Source organism: Eptesicus fuscus, chromosome 18, assembly GCF_027574615.1.
Source record: "Eptesicus fuscus isolate TK198812 chromosome 18, DD_ASM_mEF_20220401, whole genome shotgun sequence".
Classification (NCBI taxonomy): Eukaryota; Metazoa; Chordata; class Mammalia; order Chiroptera; family Vespertilionidae; genus Eptesicus; species Eptesicus fuscus.
In genome coordinates, this window is record NC_072490.1 from 4,505,805 (window position 1) to 4,516,682 (window position 10,878).

Below are 10,878 nucleotides of genomic sequence, written 5' to 3' on the forward strand. Positions count from 1 at the left end.
GGGACCTTCTCTAGACAGTGGTCCCCACGCCCAGTCACATCAGTCATGCTCCCTGCTCCTCGGAAGCCGGGAGTTTCGATGGCACCACCAATGCCACCATGCGTTGTGCCCACTTCCACGGGAACAGCATCCACCTGCGCCCTCACTTCTCTGTGCCGTTGAGGGTTGCCGTGGGGTTTCTATTCGCTCCATACAAGGAAACCTGCTTCTCTCCAGAGTCCCTCAGGCCTGTGAGCTGTCAAACAGCCATTCGAAATGGGGCTAGTTTGCAGGTTTTCGTTAATAATTCAGATTTCAAAGCTGTTTAATGGCACACAGAACAGAGACAAGACGTAATTTGGCCTTGCCTCCAGGAGGGGCCGTTTCCTGTGAATGTGCTGCAAAAAAGATCTATTTTAAGTGTCCGACCCAGTTTTCAGCTCCCCCCCTGCCAGCAGGAAACACGGTGTCATTCAGATCATTCTGAGGCGGGGCCCACTGAGTTAGGCAGCCACCGGGGCATCCAATGAAATTTCCTTTGCTCTGTAAAATCATTAAGGACTCTAGATATAAAAAATATATATACTGATATAATAGAGGAAGGGAGAGGGAGAGAGAGAGAGAAACATCCATGATGAGAGAGATTCATGGATCGGCTGCCTCCTGCACACCCCACACTGGGGATCTCGCGAGCCCCCAACCCAGGCATAAGCCCTGACCGGGAATCGAACCATGACCTCCTGGTTCATAGTCAATGCTCAACCCCTGAGCCAAGCCGGCTGGGCTGAGGACTGTAGATTTGTTCTTCTACAAAGGTCAGGCCAGAGGGAGGCACTAGTTTCTATTTTTGTTCTGTCCTTTTTGGCTAAGAGAATACAGCTTAGGGTGAGCTCGTTGCCGGAGATGGTCTCAAACTCTCCAATAGGTGGGAAGATTCCCATCATCCTCCAGGTGGCCTGCAGGCTGTCCCTGTGCTCGGGTGCAGGTCCTGCAGTGCTGGTGGCTGTTCAAGTCCCCGATGGTCCAGGGGGCCCTTGTTCAGCACCCTGATGGCCAGGGCTGAGGGCACCCTGTGGTTTTCTCTCTGGTTTTGGGGAAGCCTTTGGAGGAAGCCTCTGGCAGGAGCAGAAGCAAAGTGCAGTCGCAAACAAGGCTTCTCTCCAAAGACCGGCAGGAAGTGCCTGGCGAGGGCCCACAAAACGAGCCGTTCAGAATCACCGGGCCATATGCTCTCTCCTGGCCACAGAGGTGCAGGGGAGGGCCGGGGGCCGCGGAAATGGCCTTAACACGAAGCCCAAGCACCGCTGCGGACTGCGATGGCCAATGGTAAGGCGAAACCATTTCCACAGCTGCCACGTGTGGGAATGAATCTCAGCATCATCCGAGGAGGGAAACTGAGTGTTCGCTGCGAAAGCCTGAGGACCACATCGGAGGATGTGCCCAGCGCCAGCCTGACACAGAGGAGGCACCGGCCGGCCAACTCTCCCTTGTAAGCTGGGAGGAAGGCTCTGGGGACCCGGTTCACTGACCTGAACCAACTGAGCAGCTGGGGTAGGAGGTGTGTCCATGCCAAGGAGGACACGGGACTCTTGAGCTGTGCAAAATCTGCACCCTACTCATCGGCCCTTCCTCTGTTTGCCAGGTTTGAATCACTTTATGTTTTAAATCTTTTCTTAATAGATCGAGAACCACTATGTGCCAGACACTCATGAGGAGCTCCTTTCATCCTCAGGGCGACGCTGGGACTCAGGTGCCACTGTCACATCCCTCCAGCAGAGGGGAGACTGGGTTCCCGAGGACCAGCAGCTGCCTGAGGACCACAGTCGCCGCAGGTCAGGACAGGCGGAGCGGAAAGCCGCATCTGGGTCAGAGCCCGCAGCCCGTCCAGCTGCTGCCGGGCCCTCCTGGCCACACACCATAGAAAACTGGCACCAGCTGTCACTCAGTGTCCAAAGGAACAAACAAAAATGCAGAAATTCAGGGCCTTTGCAAGCTCCCTGAGCCAGTGAATGCTGTATTTTTAGGTTTTAGAAATAGCTCTGTTTCTGATCTCCTCATTCCCCCAAATCCTTGGTTTTTCCTCTCCAGGTGTATTTCTCAGTTTATCCTGCAACCTGGCCTCTGTGTGGACAAGGTACTCAGTCTCTCAAGTTAAACATATATATATATATATATATATATATATATATATATATATATATATATATATTTTATGAAAAGAGGGAGAGGGAGCGAGAGATAGAAACATCAATGAGGAGAGAGAATAATTGATTGGCTGCCTCTTACACGCCCCCTACTGGGGATTGAGCCAGCAACCCGGGCATGTGCCCTGACCAGGAATGGAACTGTGACCTCCTGGTTCATAGGTCAATGCTCAACCACTGGGCCTCAGTCTCTCAACTTGACCAACCTACAGAGACTGCCCCCCATACACACACACACACACACACACACACACACACACACACACATGCTGTTACTGCGCTTGTGCCTCTATCAGTCTTACCGATTCAGCAAGGTGCTGCCTGAACACTTTAAGCCCAGTATGAGATATTCAGGGCTCCCACACTCCAGCCCCTCCCCTGTCATTCAGATCTGAGAACCCCCTTCCCCACCCCCACCCCGTCTTCTACATCCCCGGATACCATCCTTTCTTATAGGAGCAAGGAAAGCAAAATGCCCCCACTTTCCTCTTCAAAGAGGCCCCCGCCTCCAGCTCTGGTTGCTGCCCCCAGAAATGGGTGGGTGTGCCCCAGTTCCCACAGCTTCTAAGTATAGGAAACAGAGTTTAATTCTGAACGCTGTGGCTCTTGGGGGCATTTGCTGAACCACCAGGCTAGACGAGAGGCTCTTAACCAGAGCTTCACCCAAGACGCACACCCTGGGAGCTGCCCCAAACCAGAGACGGTGCTGTTTCTCTCTCTCCGAGCCTCAAAAGCAATTTCAATTATCTGTTACTTTGAGGACGTGGAGTCTCATTTTAAGCTCTAAGATTTTTTCAGCCCTCCTTCTGGCTTCCTACACGCAGAATACCATGTCCCCTTCCCGGGTCTTTCTGAAGAAGGCTCAACATCCGAAGCTGTGCTGAGTCCCCAGGACAGAGGAACCCTGGTCACCTTCAGCACGCAGGTCCCATGCAGAGCTATGGCCTGTGTTTGACCGACAGCAAAAGATTTTAGTGGGCGAGAAAGTGCTAGTACCCTGCACAGCAAAAGGGCATGGTGAAAGACGCCAAGAATCATTCTCTCATTCCGGTTAGTGTCACAGAAGCCCACGTAGGTAAGCAGGTAACGTTAAATCAAAGCCCTCTTAAAGAACTGCAAGATGCAAGAGTACAGGTATTCCGATTCCTAACTCTCCATCAGTTCTCTCCCTTGGAGAGGAAAAACTGACATTGTTCCTGCCACAGTTTCCAAGATCCTGGGGGGTTGGGAGGAAGCCGAAGTTCTTGGTGTTGTGATTAATTTCCCAGGCCTCTATGCAGTGGCACACAAATTTATCTCTACCCAGACCAGTTCCGTCTCCATCATCATTGTCAGGATGCCTGTGTTTATTACAGCATCTGTGATGCTCTCACATTTCCCGGCATCACTCAGTAACCTAAACTGATATAGCCTGATACAGCGCAAGGCTATTGTCAAATCCGGTAGAAGAGGACGTGACTACGTCTCCGAGCGGGACGCCAACTTGGAGTGCCGCTATCCCAGCAGGAAGGAAGAAGGTGTTCTACGTTTCTGGTGTCACACCCATTCATCATCCAAGTCAGCACCCCAAAGTTTATTGGTGTAAAGGATTTTTATAAAAATTCATAAACAAGCCCTAATCAGTTTGGCTCAGTGGACAGAGGCTTGCCTGTGCCTCGGGCAGGCCCTGGGGGGCTGGGGGGCTGAGGGGACTGGGGGACTCTGGAGACAGGTGCGCAGAGCGGCTGTGCCTGCAGCCCCGGCAGGGCTGAGGGGACTGAGCACTGCCATCTTTGAGGGTTTGGCAGTCAATTAGCATATTCCCTCCTTATTGGCTGTGGGCGCCGCCATCTTTGAGGGTGGGACAGTCAATTAGCATATTCCCTCCTTATTGGCTGTGGGCACTGCCATCTTTGAGGGTGGGGCAGTCAATTAGCATATTCCATCCTTATTGGCTGTGGGCACTGCCATCTTTGAGGGTGGGACACGTATTCCCTCGTTATTGGCTGTGGGTGCCACCATCTTTGCAATGGCATGAGGGTCAATTAGCATATTCCCTCTTTATTACATAGGATGGTGACGCCCATTAGTGTATGTGTGGTTGCTTTCATCCTATGGCAGTGGCGACCTTGGCCTGCCAATCAAAGATCTTCCTATGCGGCGGCTTTTCCCAGAACAGATTCTGCCCAGTCACCAACACCCCTGCAGACTAGCCCTCAATCACGCCGGCCCAATGGATGCATGACACAGACTAGGAGGGGCTCTGAGTGGGAACGAAAGGTCCCCTTCCTCCCAGGTGGGTGGCCATGAGCAGAGGGACCGGGGTCCAGCTGGCCTGTGAATCTTCAGGAGCTCGTGAAATGTGAAGGGCAGGACAAGGGGAAAAGTCCAGAAAGTTGAGTTTTCCCAGATCTAATCCCTGGGTACAAATGAAAGTTCTTTTATTTGAAAAGCTGAGCTGCTTCCATCGACACTTTTTTATTAAAGGTATTTCTGAGTCCTCCTCTGATTGCTCCCACATAAACCATGCACCCAGGGCCCGGCCACCGCACACACACGCTTTGTGACTCCTCCAAAGAGAGATGTACCTGCACTACAGGAGCGACAGGGAAATAACCGTGCTGATTTCATTACTTTCTGTTCAATGAAACCCTTATTTTATTGCTAAGCGTTGACACTTCCACAACCTCCACTCCCTTTCCTCTGGCCCCCGAAGAGCTGGCAGCATCGGCCAAGCATCACCGGGACCCTGGCTACTGCATCCGCCGATTTACTGGGATCTCGGTCACGCGCTACAATGAAAGTCAAGGAGATAAAAGGAACTTCGCCCACGCTGCAGATAAAGGAGTTGGAATAATAGCCTCTCTTTTTTCCTCCTTTCAAAATATTAAACTTTATCCATCAGAACTTAACAGCTCTGGGACCAGAACTTGCTTTGTGGTTAACAATACCTCAATCACAGGTTCTGCTTTCCCAACACCACTGGCAGGGAGGGGTTTGGGACAGGCTGGTGTAGGAAATGGGGAGGGGCGCACACCGAGCCACATCGGGATAAAACGGAATGGATGGGACGGACTCACAGGCACCATCCTCACTGTTTCCCCTCAGACACCCCGTTTGGTCCCAGTGGCTGCCTTTGAAACCTCCTATCTGACCTAGTCACAGGGACAAAAAGCACCAGAAACTGCTAAGGTCTAGACAGGGTTGCCATGTTGCAAGTCTGCCTTTAGTTGAAAAGTGGGCTTTCTGGCCTGGCCGATGTGACTCCATGATTGAGCATTGAGACATAGGAACCAGGAGGTCACAGTTCGATTCCTGGTCAGGGCTCACGCCCAGGTTGTGAGCTCTATCCCTGGGTTGCAGCTCGTTCCCCAGTAGGGGGCATGCAAGAGGCAGCTGACCCATGATTCTCATCATTAATGTTTCTATCTCTTTCTCCCTCTCCCTCCTCTCTCTGAAATCAATAAAAATATATTAACAAAGTAACACAAAGAAAACATTCACATTTAAAATGTAAAAACTATTTTTCCCCAGCAACTCAATTTCCTAGTATCTACTCTAAGGATATGATTGGTCAAATGAGTAAAGGAATATATAGTGACACCATCCAATGACGTCTCACAAAATCCATTACCAGCCAATTATTTGGAATAATACAGGGAAGTCATAGAAGCAGAGGAGATGCTTGAAGGACACCTGCCCCGGGGACACTCCAGAAGGGCAAGGCGCTCAAAGCTGGGCGCCTGTGGATCAGTCAGAACCACTGCTCGTGCACTGCCCAATGCTGGGCTTACTGGACAGGGATTAACTTCATTAATATTCATGTCTATGTTAATAGCCATAGTCAGGGCCCTCAGTCAGCCAGACTTGCCAAGAAGCAATGTCACAAATCCTGATGTTGACTCGGCCGCGTTCCCTGTCCTTTTTAATGAAATCACTGGGATTACTTTCTAAATGAACAGTGAGAACGGTACGAAGGCGGAAGCAGAGAGCCTTCCAAAAAGCCGAGAGGCACCTGGCACCAGCCCGATCCCGGGCCCAGCTGTTTACATTTCATACTTTTGCTTAAAACTGAAGGAATAATTAAAATAAATCCTTGGGCTCCAGGGAGAAAACCCTAGTAACAAGGACTCCAGAAGCGCTTATGGATGGGCTTTCTGGAAGAACTCCACGAGGGTTCTATAATCTTCATTCATAAAAACAGAATTGATTTATGCAAAACAGCTCATTAATATGCATGGAAGGTAGGCCTCTCAAGTGGGTGATTCTAAAAAAGGGGAGGGGTATTCACCCTGCAATTGACTTGTTAAATCAGGTCTATAGACCTGGACTCTTTCTCATTTGCATTTCCCAATGTCAGGAGCAGAAAGATTGCCTGGGAAAACTGTATTTCTGCCTGGGATCACTGTTGGAAAACTATTGCTCAACCGCATTTCTCCTTGTTCTTTATTCCAATGGAATTTGTTTTGTTTTTATTCCAATACATTTGTTGTGCTTTTTTTAAAAAAGTGCCTGCAGTTATATTTGAGCAGATGTGCACATGCAGAAAATAGACTGTACTTTGCTTCCTGCTTCCACATGTGTTTGGCACATAGTAAGTGATCAATAAACATGCATCATTGGCCTGTGGGAATGGATAAGAGAATGGCCGAGATAGAGTTTGGCACTGCAGATTAGCATCTGCATTTCCTCTGGAAAAATTATTTCAATGTTCTTTTTAAAGTGAGGAAGGGCATGCAAGGAGCCAGGACACCTATAGGAAAGGGCTCTATTTTATTAGTTATCAGGAAACATAAATCACACTAAAATGAGATACTCTTATATATCCTCTCAAAATGCTAACATTTCAGTAAGACTCATAATAGCAGAATTGCCCAGAAAACATTGCTGGTAAAAGAATAAATTAATAAAATCACTATGGACAACAATCAGTATTACCCTCTAAAGTTGTAGATACTAGTATGTATTCCCAAATAACTCGTAATTCTATTCTACAGTACACGCAACGGAGAAATGTGTGCATAAATGTTCCAAAAGACATATGTGAGATTAACAAAGTTATTTATCCTTGTCTCTACAAGCCATCTCAGCTTCCATTGACAGTAGAAGTCATTCATAAATTATAGTGTATAGTATAATGTATAATAAATTACAGTATATACTATAGTATAATAAAATATATAAAATGGGACTGAATGAACTAAAGTTACCTATAACAACATGAATGAATCTCAGAAATACTGCTGGCTACAAAGGCAGACTTGAAGGCACATATCTTGTATTGTTCATATAAAATTAAAAAAGGCAGTATTGCCCTAGCTGGTTTAGCTCAGTGGATATAGTGTCAGCCTGCAGACCAAAGGGTCCCAGTTTCGATTCCGGTCAAGGGCACGTATCTTGGTTTCAGGCTCCTCCCCGGCCTGGGCCCTGGTCTGGGCTCCTATTGAAGGCAACCAATCGATGTGTTTCTCTCTGTCTTTTCCTCTCTCTTCCATTCTCCCTAAAAATCAATGGAAAATATATGCTCGGGTGAGGATTAACAAATTTTTTAAAAAGGCAGTATTGATTATAAATTTACAGGTCCAGAGAGTGGACGGGAGGGTGATGGGAGTGGAACCTGAAGAGGGCGCCAGGGAGGGCCTCTGGGTGGCGGCCACATCCTGTCTCTGGACCAGCTAAGAAGTCATGCTTTGCTGTCTGTTGACCTGACTTGTCATCTTCTCTCCGGCTGATGCTACTTGGTAAGGACAGTGCAGACATTAACACCTTAAGCCGCGGTGAACCCTTCCAGAGCTGGCCACCCAAACCTCTTCATGATTTATAGGTACATCCACGCCCGTGATTCTCATTTGCTCTTTAGGTAACATTGACTATCTGTGGGTAGTAAATCTCAGAAGGGATGTCATTGGATTCTTTGGAGCAAATGAGGATTTGCTGTCATTCCCAGCCCATTCTCTAAATCTCAGCAGCAAAATCTCTAAACGCCACGGTCCTACTTCCATAGCATGTGTCCAACAGTATGGAGTCATCAGCAAGGGTATCTGCTTTGTGTTTCTCTCTCAGCTCCTCACATTGGGATCTCGCCATCTCGATGGAACAGACCCCTCACCTCCCAACAACCTCCTCTCCCACCTGGGCTCAGCCTGTGCAGCGTGAATGTGCAATTTTATTCAAATAGACCCAAAGATTAGGTCCTGCTGAATGTAAGTAGAGGTGGGAGGTGAGGAAAGGCCTGGGTTTTGAAAGAGTATCATTTCTGATGAGGCACATAAATAGATGCCCAGCGGTGATGATGAAGGAAAAGCGAAGATAAAGCGTTGGGTGATCTACTTCCCTGTTGATTTCAAAAATAAATATAATAGCGGCTCGCTGTAATTCAACCACGCTACTGCTCAAAGTCCATTTGTTTGAGAAAGTGAATTATTCTTAAAAGCAAAGACAAAGCTTTCTCCTGGATAGGATACCAGTTGGGGGTCACGTTATTATTACATTAGGAGGCATTCGAATATTAAATTCATTACAATGTTGCTTGGTGCTATTTCCAAAAGGAGAGTGAAAAAGTGATACTTATTTTCAACTTTCTTTTACTTAAGAAACTCAAGAAAAAAATATTCCTTTGCCTACTTGGTTTAGCTTCTTCTGTCCTGAGGTACAAAAAAAAAAAAAAAAGTTAGAAGCCACCTAGCATTTCCATTTATAATTAGATATGCGTTACCCACTCCACGATTATCAGAGACTTTCCAGTTTCCAAATGTACTTTTAGGTGTTATTTTTAAAATTCTCCTGGGTCTTAATTTCTCTTTCAGATAAAAACGCACTTTATCACCATATCATCAGGATCATGTTGAAGTGGCTTTGCATTTCTCATAAAAAGTTAAGATATTCTACAGTGATCAGAGCCCACGAGGCTTTTAACATTAGTTTCTGAATGTGAAGGTTTTTTCCTTCCTGTGAAGACCTTGGGCAAGAGACTGGATTGAAAATACACCTCACCTTGAGCACACATGTTCGAAACCCAGCTAAGGGGCAGAAAGGGCTGGAGGAGGACTTTCATCGGAGAACTTGGCCGCTGTCTGGGACCACAGTTTTTTATTCATGTGGATTCTGCTTTATTTCCTCCATCTACAATTACATGTGTATGACCACATGTGTACACATATGTACATGTGCATGCTTATCTATTTCTGAATATATATATTCACATACATGCAGAGTGTCACCAAAAATGTATACACACTTTGACAGCTGATTCTATTCCAATTGGAAATGAAATGTAATTTATTTAACACTGCCTCTATAATTATTCAAAGTGTGTATACATTTTTCAGAAACAAGGAAGGGCAGCCCCAAATGGCCACCATGAGGGGACCCTCCATGTGTGGAGCAGGGTCTGAGGGACATAAGACCTGCAGGGGAAACAGACGGGGTTATTAACCCACACACTGCTGAGAGCTGAAGTAATTCCACAAGGCGGACTCTGCCCAGGTATTCTGTTAGTGAGGTTTCAGAGTGATTACTTGTTCACGGTGACAGACAACAGGCCCTTTCCCTGAGCACTAGCCCCTGGGCCCCAATGAGTCCCCTGTAGGGCTGGGGCTGGGGGAGTGCTGCAGGGGTGGGGGTAGGGGATGCTGCAGGAGTGAATGTGGGGGAGTGCTGCAGGGGTGGGGGTGGGGCATGGCAGCCGGCCTCCTGCTCCACCCACCTCAGCAGTGAGAATAACCTGGATTCCACAGGGAACATTCCAGTCCCTGGCAGCACTGCCTATAAAGGACATGAGGCACTCTGTCTATTGCTCATCTGCTAATGTCCCCAAATGTCACCAAGGTAATTACTTGGGTGACATTTATGTGACGCCGCTGGACAGTGTTCGGTTAATATAAAGTCCGCCTGCGGCAACCACTGTATTCCCACCTGCATCGCACTGTGGCCCGAGACCACGTCCCCGGGAGAGCAGCCACCTCCCCAGGCAGCCCTGCCCTCGGCCTCCCCACCTCGGACTCTGCACCCCAACATTCAACACAGAGGACAAGGAGGAGGAGTAACGGAGCCTGTGTCTTTGCCTGTATTTCCATCTGGAATGTTTAGAGATGTTTCTAAATATGATCCCCGAGATGTAACAGCAGCGCGATGGTCTTCTTCTATTGAACCGGATTCCCTTGAAGCCCGGGCGTCTGGATTCGCAAATCAGGCCGTGAAAACGTTCGCCTCCGTAAATTCCTGTTTGTTCTCAGAGAGCAGTTGAGCGGCAAAGCCGGATTTTCTTCTACAGTGAATGTAATAAAAACACTACATTTTCATAATCACAGCAATTATAGATTTCCCCCCACAAACTCACATGCAAATTGGAGCTTCGCCTTCCGACTCAGAGCCGTGCCCAGCGGGTTGGTGGCCAGGCACTGGTAGGTGCCCGCGTCCTGGTCCCAGCGCGGGCTGCTGATCGCCAAGTTGCCTCCGTCCAACCTGTGGTGCGAACTCATGGAAAAATCCAGGTCTGTGCCATTTCGCCTCCACCTTCAAGGGGAAAAATCACATTATGCTAATCATATAGAGCCAGCCACTATTTGTCATACACAGCCTTTGTCATTCCAGGCATCAATTAGAAAGCCCAGCGTGGCTCCATGTGGAGATAGTCCTACCAGTTCCACCAAAGGTAGCTGTGCCCACAAGCTCAGCGAAATCAGTAAGTAGGATATTTGAAAGATCTACTCTTGCC

General features: G+C 48.1%; 1 protein-coding gene across 1 annotated transcript in view; it reads right to left on the reverse strand.

Moving 5' to 3' along the window:
* Positions 1-10,657, reverse strand: part of CNTN6 (contactin 6) — a 90,707-nt gene extending 80,050 nt beyond the window's left edge. The window contains exon 1 of the mRNA XM_008154998.3: positions 10,501-10,657. Coding sequence (XP_008153220.3) covers positions 10,501-10,642 — 142 coding nt within the window. The 5' untranslated portion in view covers positions 10,643-10,657. The remainder of the gene's footprint in view (positions 1-10,500) is intronic.
* Positions 10,658-10,878: the final 221 nt, after the last annotated feature.